This window comes from Mirounga leonina, unplaced genomic scaffold (assembly GCF_011800145.1).
Source record: "Mirounga leonina isolate KUSES-001 unplaced genomic scaffold, KU_Mleo_1.0 Mir_101664, whole genome shotgun sequence".
NCBI lineage: Eukaryota > Metazoa > Chordata > Mammalia > Carnivora > Phocidae > Mirounga > Mirounga leonina.
In genome coordinates, this window is record NW_023270175.1 from 1,845,341 (window position 1) to 1,859,750 (window position 14,410).

General features: G+C 45.5%; 1 protein-coding gene across 1 annotated transcript in view; it reads right to left on the reverse strand.

Moving 5' to 3' along the window:
- Window positions 1-14,410, reverse strand: part of COL4A6 (collagen type IV alpha 6 chain) — a 273,873-nt gene that overhangs the window by 133,016 nt on the left and 126,447 nt on the right. Inside the window, exon 3 of the mRNA XM_035006974.1 lies at window positions 10,414-10,497. Within this exon, the coding sequence (XP_034862865.1) occupies window positions 10,414-10,497 (84 nt within the window). The remainder of the gene's footprint in view (window positions 1-10,413; window positions 10,498-14,410) is intronic.

The following is a 14,410-nucleotide window of genomic DNA, read 5'->3' on the forward strand; positions in this document are numbered from 1 at the left end:
ACTCCGGGATCGTGACCGGAACCGAAGCTTAACTGCTTAACTGACTAAGCCACCCAGGCAACCCCTCTTTAGTTTTTAAAAGACAGGAGTATGAGGAAAACATTTTAAAACCCAGACAAGGATGTAAACAGATGCTATACCTGCAGGCGGAAGTCACTTCTCACTGAGGCAGGGGAAGGACTATGAATTTACTGGTGTCTGGTCTACGTCTTAGCAGATTTTCTCCACCACAAGTGCCCCGCTCTTCACAACAATCCAACCCAAGTGAGCTCATCTGGTTATGGTCATGGGATGAAGAGGCTATTTGGCAGAGAGGAAAGAACACTGGGCAGGGGTGTGGAATACTTGTTTCAAATCTCAGCGATGCCACTTACAAGGGACCTTGGGAAAGTCTCTTAACCTCTCTGAAGCTGTTTCTTCTAAAAGTCTTCCTATTTAAAGTGAGGGTAAGAGCTTTCAGAGGCATGCTAGGAAAGCCTTTTATAAACTATAATATGCCACTTGGGGCTTGGATCCAACCTTCTCGGCTTGAAATTTTATGATTTTTACATTTCTTTACTATCTCACTTCTCCCAACTCCTGAGATTCTCATTGCTTTATTTTATGTAAAATTGCCAAGGTGAAGCTCTAAAGTTGATGGCGTGGCCATTCTGTAGGGAAAGAGCAAAAGATTTCAAGGCAGTTATTTTTCTTTTATTCAAAGTTCTTTTGCCTCTGTTTGTGGGTCCCCATCTATTCTAAGTATGGTCTGGGTCAGTGGCTCCCAATATTTCTGATTGCCTACCTTTTTCAGTGAAAAAAAATTTGAGCATGCTTCCTCTCTTTCCGTCTGTCTCTCTTTCTCTCTTTATGTATATAATACACACAATATGATATATTATTAATAATTATTTAAATTATATACATGTCCTACTCCACATATATATAATGAAACACATAAGATACAGAACATGTAAAAAGATGAAACACATCTCATGTCAAATGTCCTGTCATGATGGCCTCATTATATTATTAGCTAACATTTCAAAGCACAATATACACTTACAACATACACTTAGGACAAGATTTTTCATTATTGAGAATGGGTGTAAATCCACATTTTATATAGTCTTCTTGATTATTCCTGCATTACTTTTTTTGCCACCTTCTGGCCGGGTATAATTAGATTGTCGTGGTTTTTACCTTATAATGAGGCTGATGGAAAAAACTCAGTCTAAGAGTAGGAGAAGTGTGAGCCCTGCCATTTTCACGTGCTCACGTTGTTAGTTTTCTCTTTAAGACATGGTTTATTTGCAGGAATTTTCTTAAGCCACTTACCCATTTTGTAAGGGTTAATGTAGCTGGAGAATATAATCCATAAATCCACTTAACTGGGCCCAAGGAAATAGCAACATCTCTGGTATAGGTCCAGGGGAAAAAGATGTGAGGTCCCCAGCATCGCCCCTCCTGTCTTGTGGGCTCCCGGTCTTCCCTCAGAATACCTTATGGGGCATATGCAATGGGAAAGCCGAAGACAGACGCACCGGATGAGGGAGCCCAGGACAGTATACAGGCTTCATAACAGCAGTAAGAATGGCTAACGCTCACATGGTGCCCAGTGTACCGCACACTGTTGTAAGCGCTTTACATGAATTAGACAATTCAATCCAATCTTAATTGCTTTCTAGACATTCTCAATTTAAATGGGGAGTTGTAGTATTTTCTTTTCAACTGCCAGTGGACTGACTTGTGTACATGGCACTCCCTCCTTCCCCCAAGTTTGGAGCCCACTGATCCAGGCTCTGAGGGCGAGAATCTCTGGGTAAGTGGGTACGCTTCTATAAAGTCCATCACAGCCGCTCTTTCTGACATCCTGCTGCTGTAGGCTGATGGAAATATTCTGCCAGGGCACTGTGCTCACTGCCATTTGCCAAGAAGGACCAAGACACTGACTATATCTCATAATGATTTTTTGAAGATTTTATTTATTTATTTGAGAGAGACAGAGAGAGAGCACAAGCCAGGGGAAGGGCAAGGAAGCAGACTCCCCACTGAGCAGGGAGCCCGATGCGGGACTCCATCCCAGGACTCTGGGATCATGACCTGAGCTGAAGGCAGACGCTTGACTGACTGAGCCACCCAGGCATCCTATCCCATAATGTTCTTAAACAAATCCTAAGTTTTCTTTTTAAAGATTTTATTTATTTATTTGACACACACACAGAGAGAGAGAGAGAGAGAGAGAGAGAACAAGCAGGGGGAGCAGCAGAGAGAAGCAGACTCCCCGCTGAGCAAGGAGCCTGATGTGGGACTCGATCCCAGGACGCTGGGATCATGACCTGAGCCGAAGGCAGACGCTTAACGACTGAGCCACCCAGGCACCCCAACAAATCCTAAGTTTTAATATCCTGCATGAGGACATGCCTTTTGATGGATGGCCAAAAAGGGACTAGTGACACAGGAAGTGATCCTAGGCACCTGAAAGCAGAGGGGAGGAAGTGGGTGAGGACGCTATGGCGGGGACAACGGGAAGGAGGGATGGAGAGCTAGAGATGCCGGAGCAAGAGGAAGGGAAGCCTGGATGGCCAAAGGAGGAAGTTAGGAAAAGGGTAACCAGCTGGCAAGGGAAGATGATGGCAGACTCTACGAGGAGACAATACATCACACACTGCCATGCAGGATGCTCGCCCGTGTCTTGACAGCCAATGTCTCTGACATATGGCTCAGCGGGCCAGTCCAAGAAAAACCAAGTGGTCTCTAGAGATCTGTGCTCACAACTCCTCCCTAGGGATGCAGAGGGGACCCTGCTTCCTTTCATCAGAATGGCATACGTAATGTATTCAAGCAGTGCAAGGATCAAGCAATGCTTAAGCTAAAGAGTGAGTCCATGAAGCCAGAACTGTGGGAAGAAAGAATTCCCTGGCAAGGCAGGGAAGATATTTGGGGAGCATGGGTGGTGAGGAGACATCCCTGTGGTTCTCTTCAAATCACACCAGTCAGATGACCAAGGAGGGGGGAGGGCCACACATTCCCGCAAGAGTGCAGCTTCAGCGGTGAGAAGCTTCCAGCATCGGCAGTAAAAGGCCCCAGCAATTGATTTACATCAGAGGCAGCTGCCAAGACACCACTCCAAAGGGTAGGGCACTGTCAGACTTCGCCTTCCATATCTCCCTGCAACTCTAGAAAGCACGATAAGACACCCTGGGGGCAAGGGACTGTCACAGTACAGTAACGTAACGGTGTCTGACTTAGATGATCGGAGCCAGTGGCTTCTTTGAGATTACCCAGCCCAAACTCCTCATTTTACTTGGAGGTAAACTGAGACCCTGAGGGGGGAAGCATCAGCCCAAGTCACCCAGTTAGCAAAGCTCTGGTCTGGCACTGGGGTCTCTGGATATCTAAAGCGGGGCTCTTGACTCCACAACTGTGTATTATCGCCTCCTCCGGCTCCTTGGCTCCTTTCTAACAGAAGGTCCCTCACTAGTATGGAACCATAAACCCCATACTGCCCCAGAATGATCAAAGAAGGGATTAAGATAACCACAAACATCTGCCGGGCTATGAGTGCACCTTGATTTGGTGCAGAGACACTACATGTTAACCTTATCGTCAATTATCCTGCACCTAAATAACTACAGTATATTGAAATGCACAGAGACTTCTAATTTTTTTTTTTTTTTTTTTTTACCTCCCACCCCTACTGCCACCCGATGGCTACGTCCCTGCACAAAGGCTGTTCCTCTCTTCCCATGAGGCGAGAAGAATAAGGGAAACTCAAGACTATCAACTTTGCAGAAAGCTAAGAGGCTTGGTGGAGAGGAGAGTGCAATCAATGTCAAAAAAGAAAGCCCATGATTACCTTTGACTCACAATTATTCAAGAATAGCCTCACCTTGGAGGAAGGACTCATTGCTGGTAGCAAAATAAAAGCATTCTGCCAAGTCCCTTGCCTTGGCAGGCACAGAGTAAGAAGCGACCACTCAAAAGAAGAGGGCAGCGCCCAACGCTCAGAGGGGTTAGGTAGAACAAAACCCCAAAGCAAGCTATAGGAACCAGAGTGTGGGAAAGAGCGGGGTGCGGGGCGGGGGTCGGCTTACAGGTAACAGGATCTAGAAACAATATGGAAATGACTGCCCCAGCTCCTTGCCTACTTTTAGCAGAAGGGATTCCCCCGAGACAGTGGACTCTCATCTGCTGCACAGCAACCTCACAGCTAATCCAGGATGTGGAGAGTACGGCTGGACCCCTACCCATCCCAGCTGGTGGGTCAGTTGGTCAGTCCTTCACGAAACAGTTTGTAGTGTCTACTGCCCCCGCAGAATCTAAAAAGACCCAGCCTCTACCCTTTAGGAGTACCTAAGCTAGTGGAGAACAGACAAGTCAATAGCTTGCTATGGTTCAGCACGAGAGGAATAGCGAGAAAGGAGATAACCTCAGCCTTGCAGATCGCAGGAGGCTCCACATGGAGGTGAAGCCTGCGTTCGGTTTTAAAGGATGGGTAAACAGAAGCAAGCCAGCAGAGAGAGGGTGGACCCAGTGGAAGGAGAATACATGGAAATGGAGTAGCATGTATAAAACCCGGAGCCCTGCTAAATAACATAGCAGATTCTGTGAACTGTAAAGGGTTCAGTTCATGAGTCTGGTTTGGTTGTGCTTTCTGAAGGAGGAAGCACCTGGTGGTGAGAGCTGATGTGGGAGAGGCAGTCAAGCACCCGGCCACAGAGGACTTCCTAAGCCTACTAGAGCTAAGATTTTACTGTGAGATCTACTGGGAGCCACTGAAGGATTTTGAGCAAGAGTTTCAGGATCATATTTATGTTCTGGAAAGATTATGACAGCAGAGTGGCGAACAGCTGGGAGAGAGTGAGTCTGGTGGTTGGAGGACCAGTCTGAGGGCTCGTAACGTAATTCAGGCAAGACAATATACGGGCCTGGACTGGACAAATAAGTATGGAGACGGGTGGATGGATTTGGGCTTTGTTTCGGAAGATAAATGGACAGGATGTGATGATGAACTGGAGGCGGCGGTGGAGAAAGGTTTCTGGCTTGAGCAATAAAGTGCGTGGTGATGCCATTTGCTGAGATAGAGAAGGCAGCTAAGACTTAGGAAGGGGCATGTCTGGTGGGAGGTGATAGCGGAATTCTGTATGAGACATGGTTGTGGTGCCAGTAAAATTCCAAGCAGAGATAGCCAATAAGAAATTGACCACACCAGGGACGCCTGGGTGGCTCAGTCGGTTAAGCATCTGCCTTCGGCTCAGGTCACGATCCCAGGGTCCTGGGATCGAGCCCTGCATCGGGCTCCCTGCTCCGCGGGGAGTCTGCTTCTCTCTCTCCCTCTGCCTGCTTGTTTTCTCTCTTTCTCTCTCCCTGTCAAATAAATAAATACAATCTTTAAAAAAATAATAATAATAATAAAAGAAATTGACTATGCTGACCTGAATCTAAGGAGAAAGGTCTGAGCCAAAGGCAGAGATTTAATATTTATCATTGTATGGGAGGCAGTGGAAATCCCTGGCATCTCTGAAACCACCCTAAGAGAGGCCTCTCATGAGCAGAGAAGTAGGATGAGGACAAAACCCTGGGGAGTCCCAAAGTAGGAAAAACACGAGGAGAGAAGAACATCATGAAATCCAAGGGAACAGAGTGTTTCAGGAAGGTGTCTCGTGCAGCAGTGAGGCGACAGGAGATAAAGACTGAAAAATATCCATTTGGATTAGCAGGTTACTGGGGCCCCGTGTTCGCAGTGAGGCCAGCCCGCGGAGGGCCGAGGAGTGGGTGTGCAATGAAGGCAAGCGGCTTCATGCGGCTGGAGCAAGGCCCGGCCATCCAAGGAGCTCACGAGCAACATAAGCTTCGCCTTGGGAGCGGTAGAGGATAAGGACACTGGGGCGTGGGGGGTGGGCACACAGGGAGAAGGGAAAGATGTCCACCAAAATTGCCCAGATCAGGAGCCAATGGAAAGGCCTCTGACATGGGGAACGCCAGCTATTTGCAGGAGGAGAGTCAAACAAAACTAAACCAAACCAAACCAAACCCAAAAAACAAAACTAGTGGTCAATGCATCTGGGCCTGGAATTCATGGGAAACACAGAGTTTTTCACAGAGAAGAAGCAGGAAGCAGGCTGCAGATGAGGAGATAAAAGACCCGGGGTGCTTCACGTGAAACTCTCTAGCTAGGACACAGCGGTAAAACAGGGACAAACAGCCTTTATGGGAAGGGGGGGATCCCAATATTCCCCACGGTTTGGGATTATCTGTGACAATGCTCCTTTAGGTGGCATGCATAATTCGGAGCTCACCATGCTGTATATAAATGCCAGCTGGAACACCGCAAAAACAGGGGAAAGTCTGAAATCATATTAAGGAATACAGGAGGATCGGAACAAAACACACAGTCCCACCATCTCCCAACTCAAGCACACACCGATGTAGTACAATGCAGAGACAACTTGCAAATCCAGTAGGGAAAAAATGGGAAGAGGTGGAGATGGAAAATGGATATTTTTTGTTCAATCTAATGCACCCCCACCAAAAAAATATACCAGGGAAGAGAAAAACTCCAAAGAATGGTTTTCCGAGTTAATAAAACATCCCCTCACCCCCTGCCCAGAAAGAAAGCTGAAAGTCAAATCGTTAAGTCCAAATTTCAATGTCCAGGGGGAAAAAAAGAAACCCTTTCTTTAACATTAGCAGGTATGCTCTCTTTTAAAGTTGACATTCTCCTGAAGGAGGCTAAGTAAGTTTCACCATTGACAGGCTAGTGAGCTTGGCCAAGACACTTGTGGCCTAGAGATAATATGGACCCTGCAAGAAGATGCTTTGGGAAAGTACCAAAGCAGTACACCAATGTTAGGCAAAGGCTTTTTTTTTTTTTTTTTTTTTTAGATTTTTTTATTTATTCGTTTGAAAGACAGAGAGAGCACAAGCAGGGGGAGAGGCAGAGGGAGAAGCAGACTCCCCGCAGAGCTGGAAGCTCGACGCGGGGCTCGATCCCAGCACCTGGAGATCATGACCTGAGCCGAAGGCAGACACTCAGCCATCTGAGCCACCTAGGCGCCCCTAGGCAAAGGCTTTTTACCAGGCAGGGCAAACCCTCGAGAAAGCAGTTCGAGAGCACGTAAGCCAGAAGGGGGTTGGTTTGCCGTTGTGCAGGAGTGTTAGGTGTTGTGTAAATGTCCTAGTCAGTTCAAGAGGCCTTTTGGCAAAGGAAAAGTACACACTGCCCAGCAAGCTATGTACTTGATGTTTCCCCAAGGCAGGAGGCAGGCCTGCCAAGGGCTGCGGCATATCTCAGGGGTGACCCCGACGTTCCATTCCCCCCAGCGCGCAGAGCTCGAAGGGAACAGCTTGAAATCCAAATGGGGCCCGCTGCTCAGCTAAGGAAAACAGTCTCAAATCTTTCTGACATCTGCACAAAAGGGGTACTGAGGGGCTGTCCTGCAGGGTCAACAGTGCTGGAGCCAGTTTAAACAATCCTGCTTGGCCCTGGGAAGGCAGGGGGGTAGAGAGAATGACGCAAAGGGACCTGATCTATCTGGGAAATAGGACATCCCTGGTCTTGACTCTTGAATTACAGCTTGGTCTGGTACAGCAACCTGGACAAACGTTCCCAGCAACTACAGACTTCACAAACTCGAGGACCATGTTTAACTGGGCGGGCTCTGCACCTTTTAAATATTGAGAAAAAAAATCAGTGCGGTGATATTCTATTTTCCCCAGTCCCGCAGCCCTTTAGCCACTCATGTTTTCAAAGGAGAAGACAGACGAGGGCTCCAGATGCTTGGAAGCCAAATGAAAGCTCCTTACTGAGGAAATCCACTGCCTTCCATCTTCAAAGATCAAACTCTCAGCCAGGGGTTAAACAATGCGGTCATCTTTGGCATGTTTGTCTGGTGTGGGACTAACTTCTGTTCAGATATATAATAAGATTTTCTACTTTTAAAGGCTCTGCACCCCCAACCAACAGCCCAGATGTGCTTCGCAGTTCCCTGGTGGCGGGGTCTGACCGACTTGCCTCCTGTCCTCTACAATCTGCCAGGAAATGCCCTTTGGCGGCAAACTGCAAATCTCATCCGCTTCCACTTGGGCCATTTTTTATTTATGATATCTTTGCAGAGGAAAGGTAAGTCAGTCAGAATCACTCATTATGAAAGTGGGCAGAGGACATGTCCAGGAAATTCACAGAAGAAATACACATGTTCCATGAATATGGCAAAAGACACCTAAACTCATGTGCAGTCTGGGAATCGGGAGGATTTTCACCCATATTAGCAAAAATATCAAATGTGGACAAGGGCGTAGACACGTGGGCACTCCTATACAGTGCTGATGGGAGTGTAAATTGGAGTATTTTGTGGGGCAAGAAAGCACTAGCTTTGAGAGTTAAAAATCTTTATTACCTTGTATCTGGAAATTCTGATCCTATAAGTACAAGATCTGTTTGTGGATTTCCACTGGGGCACTGCCACTTTTTAAAACAGGAAACATTTGGAAACAACCTAAGTGTTCATCAAAAGGGGAATGAATGGCTGGATTAAACAATGGGGGAGGGGAGAGAAAAAGATCTTAAGGACATATTAAATGGCTAAAAAAAAACACCCCAAAACAAAACAAGGCACAGAATATATACTTATGATTGTAGTTTGGAAAAAAAAAAACCCAGAAAATGAAACTATTTTTGTTCATATTTCTACATCTCTGATTATGTACAGGAAAAGACCAGAAAGACAACAGGGGGACTGGAGTCTCAGAGGAGACTTCTGCTTCGCTTCTATTGCTTGCATGTTGTTTAAGAATGTATTCATATATTTATTATAGAACCATGTTTTTTCTAAAGTGTTTCCTGGTTGAAGATCAGAGGCAGAGGCATGGGCCTCGGTGGCTACAGTGAACATGACTTCTCCGGGAGGCAACAGTGGGTAAAAGTAAATAGGCAAGAAATCAAAGGATCCAGGTAATAGTCTGAATCTGTCATCAATTTGCTGTGTGACCCCGGGAAGTCATTTTCCTTCTCAGAGTCTGCTTTCTCTATACAATCGGTGGATAAGATGAGAAGCTCACTAAGATACGTCCTTTTCTGATATTTTAGGATTCTCTAAGTCCCTTTAATGTATAATGGGCCTGGTCCCTTTTGATGAGGAGATGGTTTTTTCTCTTCCTTCAAATTCTGGCATAGTTTGATATTTCACTTTACTCCAAATGGAAGATAATGAAAGAGAAGGTGGAGTGACCACTCTGTTCCCTGTTTGGCCATGTTTTTGAGGGTCTGGTTGACCTATTTATGCTCCCTCCCTTTGACAGTGTAAGCTCTTAGGCATTTTTGAATGTGATCAGAGTGCGGACACAATGCTGCAAGTCAGAAGATCTGAATTCTACAGGATGGCTATAAATCCCGGGGACATAGATTATATTTCATTTTGTAAAAATGGAACCCCCTCGAATGCTTTTTTTCTGAGTTACACTAAAGATGTCGGTTTATTCTCTGAGAGTCAGGGGTACAAATCATCTGGGGCAATGCTTCCCATATGCATATACAAGGGCTGATGGAAACACTCTGCTAACTCACTGTACTCCCTGCAATTTGCCAATAAGGACCAAGACACTGAATATATCCCAGAATGTTTTTAAATAAATCCTAGCTTCTAATATAATACCTACAAATCATTCTTTATGGGCAGTCACCCGGATTTTTGGACTTTAAGGCTACCCTGGAAACTCTTTTTTTTTTAAGGTTTTTATTTATTTATTTGTCAGAGAGAGAGAGAGGGAGAGAGAGCTCAAGCAGTGCTCACATCCCTGGTGTGTAGATAACCACTGGACCGCTTGTTCCCCAGAGGGAAGGACCAAGTGGCTAAAAATGAGCTATGAAAATGTACATCTAGGGTGCCTGGGTGGCTCAGTTGTTAAGCGGCCGCCTTCGGCTCAGGTCATGATCCCAGGGTCCTGGGATCGAGCCCCGCATCGGGCTCCCTGCTCAGCGGGAAGCCTGCTTCTCCCTCTCCCGCTCCCCCTGCTTGTGTTCCTATTCTCGCTGTCTCTGTCTCTGTCAAATAAATAAATAAAATCTTTAAAAAAAAAAAAAAAAGAAAATGTACACCTATCTACAAACATAATCTGGTTCTTCACAACCTAATTGGCTTTTGGAAATACTCCAGATGAAACCTTGAGGAAACGTTGGCATTAAGTCAATGGAGGAAACCTCTTCCTGCTCCCTCAGAGACCTTGACCAATCTAGTTCTGCCTCTCATCTGGGTAGTAAAGCTCCTTCCAGCTGGTCCTCATCACTTTGCTTATTCCATGAAGTCACAAGAGTAAATTCTAAGCAGTTTAATTCTAAAGAAAACACACACACGCACACGCACACGCACACGCACACGTCAGATCGCAACTCCTTTGACATTGTGTCTTTCAGCAATGGAAGAAGCCACTTACTCTCGCTCCTTTCTCAGGAAAGCATTTACAGCCACCACTACAGTCTTGGCCCCCACATGGCTTTCCATAGGACTTCTTCTCGCCCTATTTAAAAAAAAAAGAGAGAAAGAGAAAAAAGTTAGTAAACCATGTGAACAAAGAAGCAATGTAGCCCCAGGGAACCTAACCCTTAGCTACACTCCTAACCAAGTAAATTTAGAGTGGCTTAATCATCTCATATGATGGTGTCATGAGTCACACTGGATTTGTGTATTTGGTGTTCATGGAGAAAGCAGTAGCTATAGCAGAGAACTTGAGAGAAATTTCGAGTGCTAGAAATGTGATGATAGATGAAAATGGCCACCCTGTACTCTGCTCCTGGAATTGTCCTCCTCAGGCTCTACTTTCAACACATCATTCAAACCTTACAGTAACACCCCTGTGCCCCAGTTAGTCAGATCCAAATGCCTCACCTGGTACCGTACAGTATACCCTCAACTGTTCAACTTCCTTTTTTCTTATCTGCTTGATGATGAGGTTGATGATGAGGATTACTAGCTGAATTTCTACAAAGCCCCTGTGTGACCTGACCTGCACTGACTCTCTCTAACCGCATCTCTTCACTCTCTCCCAGGCTGACTCTGCTTCAATCACACTGGTATTTCATTCTATAAAAACTTAAGCCTGTTTATGCCTCAGGGCCTTTGCCCTTCCTGTTATTTCTGCCTGGAATGCTCTTCCCTAGATGTTGGTTTTTTATTATTATTATTATTATTATTATTATTATTATTATTATTGCTGGCCTCTTTTCATCAACCGGGTCTTAGTTCACTTGTCTACTCTCAGAGAGACCTTTCCTGACTACTCAACCTAAGGCAGCCCCCAGTTCCTTCCAATCATATCACTGTGCTCTCTTTTCAACATTAAACATTCTCTCTCCCGTCCCCCCACTAGAATGTAAGCTCCACGTAAGTAGCGACCTTATCTATATTGTCCAATGTTATATCCCCAATGTCGAAAAGAGCGGATGGCACATAGAACGTTTTGATGACCATCTGAATGGAGCTGGGATTTGAACCCAGGTCTGACTAACTCCAAAGCCCTGACCTTAACCCTTGGCCTTAGAGTTTTCTAAGTCCTCTGTCTACCAGAGCCTCAATGAAAGGGTTCAGAAATAAGGAAACTGCCATTCTGACCCTATCCACCTTGGGTGGGGGGGGTGCGGCGGCGGAGCAAGACATAAATTCTAACTATTATCTGTAACAAGAGCTTTATCTCTGGGATGGATTTAGTATCATCCAACTTTTTTTGTTTAATGTTGGCTGTTCTTTTTTTTTTTCTCAAAAGAGAAAGGCACATTTACGAGCCCTGCCTCATGCTTAATCATTCTTGCCTCTTTGTACTGTGAGTCTTTTCCTAATTCCCAGGGAGCACTGTGAGTTTCTCAGATGGTCTTTTATCTCTGTAGACATTCCCACAACACTTTATCACCGCAACACCTCAGTAATAAGGTAGTGGTGGCAGAGCTCTGACAAAATATTGCTATTTTAGATTCCAAACACCTTCTTGATATGAGATAGTTTATCTCTTATATGCCTTTGACATGTTAAGTGTTATTGTACACTTTCCAGTTTGCCTTCCATTTTATGGCATACAGGACAGGCAAGTATTCATGAGGGTGAGATCAAGAGGCACTGTGGGGGGGAAGAAGTTGGGGTGGCTGGCATAGCATAAAGAACAGAGAGACAGACCTTCACCTACGCTGTCACCTTCGTCTCCTGCCGAGTACTATATTTCATGGGGTAACGGGTAATTTGTATTTGCTTCCACATCTATTTCTGTATTTTCCAAGCCATCTTCAGCGAGCATATATAATCGGTAAGGAGAAAAACAATTATGTTACTAAATGATCCAAGTCACCCCCTTCGAGGGAGAGGACTCATCAGGCATTGCCAGAGCTGTTTGGATATCCATTTGGAGCTATGTATGGCCTACTTCCAAACAGTGCCTTTTGGGTGTCCCACAAAATTTGTCTGTCATGGACCCAACGTTTCCAGATCACTCGTATGGAGCAAGGGAGCTGGCGAAGACAGGGGATAAAATCCTACTCACGGGAGCTGGGCAAAAATGGAAGGGACAGAAGCTAAGGTTTCTTGGGAACTTGGCCGAACAAGGAGGCAAAGACACCCAGCTAACAGACAGGAAGCCATCACTGCCCTCGGCCACTGAGGGAAGTAACCAGAGAAGCCCCACTGGCCACAAGGCAATTTCCTGTAATTCTGGCCCTGACAGTTCCCCCAGGAGTCTTCAATTACAGTGAGGGCGGGGAGGAATGAAAGGAGTGGCTTCCAGGGAACATGACAAGACCAGGCTCTGAGGAAGTTTCTTCCCTCTCCCGGCTTGTCTGCGGACCCTCCAACCCCTGCTCCACCAGGCCACATCACTGGTGTCATTCCCGTCCTGGAATGCTCCCTGCTTCCTCTCCAAACCCAACCCCCTCCCTACATCCACAGAAAATTCCAACTGGAAAGGCCCTGAGAGATCATCAAATACAGGATGATCTTCCTTCTATCAGACCGGCGCACCATTTTTTTTTTTTTACTGTAAGTATTTCTTGTTCTTTCTTGCTATCCTGAAAAGAAATTCACCGGAATCAGTGATAATGAAGATGTAAACAGTACTTTAAATAGCACATATTATGCCATAACTCTATTGCAAAGCAAAAACAAAAGTCATTTATAATGAAACAATATATATTCTAATCTGTAAATGCTCATACGTCGCTTCGTTAGAAGATGTGATGAAGTTGTCAGAGGCTAGCAGGTCAGTGCAGGATCACTATGAATGGGACAGCCAGCTGAAGCAGAATGACCCTGGGATGTGGTATCAGTGATTCAAGCACCACGAATACAGTTGCTATTACCACGGTAATAATGCACGGTAAAGTTCTGGGGAAAAGAAGTTCAATATTTCCTTTGTTTATTGTGTAGCTTTAATCAGTAAAAACAAAACCATGAAAAATTCATCTTGAGATGTAATGCTATGTTCTAGGCTCAGATAATTATAAACAGAGTTTTCACTTTCATGAATGTCCAGAGGTCTTCTAAAGGTAGGGCAAGATACGAGACAATTCTTTTTTTTTTTTTTTTAAGATTTTATTTATTTATTTGACAGAGAGAGACACTGAGAGAGGGAATACAAGCAGGGGGAGTGGGAGAGGGAGAAGCAGGCTTCTTTCTGAACAGGGAGCCCGATGCGGGGCTCAGTCTCAGGACCCTGGGACCATGACCTGAGCCGAAGGCAGACACTTAACGACTGAGCCACCAAGGCGCCCCAAGACAATTCTTCATAGTGTGCAGAACGCCTGTCATTCCTGGCTCCTACCTAAGAGCCACCCCCCCAATCATTTTCACAACCAAAACTGCCCTCACAATTTCCAAAATACCTCCTAGGAGTAGGGTACTTCTGGTAAGAACTAGTAGTCTAATCCACATCACTCATTTTCCAGATAAGAACCCTGAAGGAAAGAACTGTGGTCCAGATCACACTGTTAGCGAGTGAACCCTCATACTTCGGATCCTAATTCCACATTCTTCCCACTATTCCATACCTCTCAAGGCCAAGTTCAAATTCCATATCTTCCATGGGCACTCCGGCTCAGCAAAATGACATAGCAGGCCCACCCACTGGGCAAGTGTCACATGTCGCTGAGGGACAGTCCTTGCAATGTTTCTGAGGTTGCATGGTTGAGAGGCTTGTTTCCTCAACCAAACAATGATGTTGATAAGGGAAAGGTCAACCTATTTTTACTTCTCTGGGTATTCCCATAGTGTTAGAGGGGCGACCTACGTCCTAGCCATTACCTGGGACAGTGTACCTTGGATAAGCATATAAGCTCTGGAGTCAATCTGTAGAGGCTTAAATCCCAGCCTAGTTGGGATTGATCTGAGACAAGTGACTTAAAATGTCAAATGGAAATGGCAACAATATCTGCTGTCTAGGGATTGGTTGGAGGATT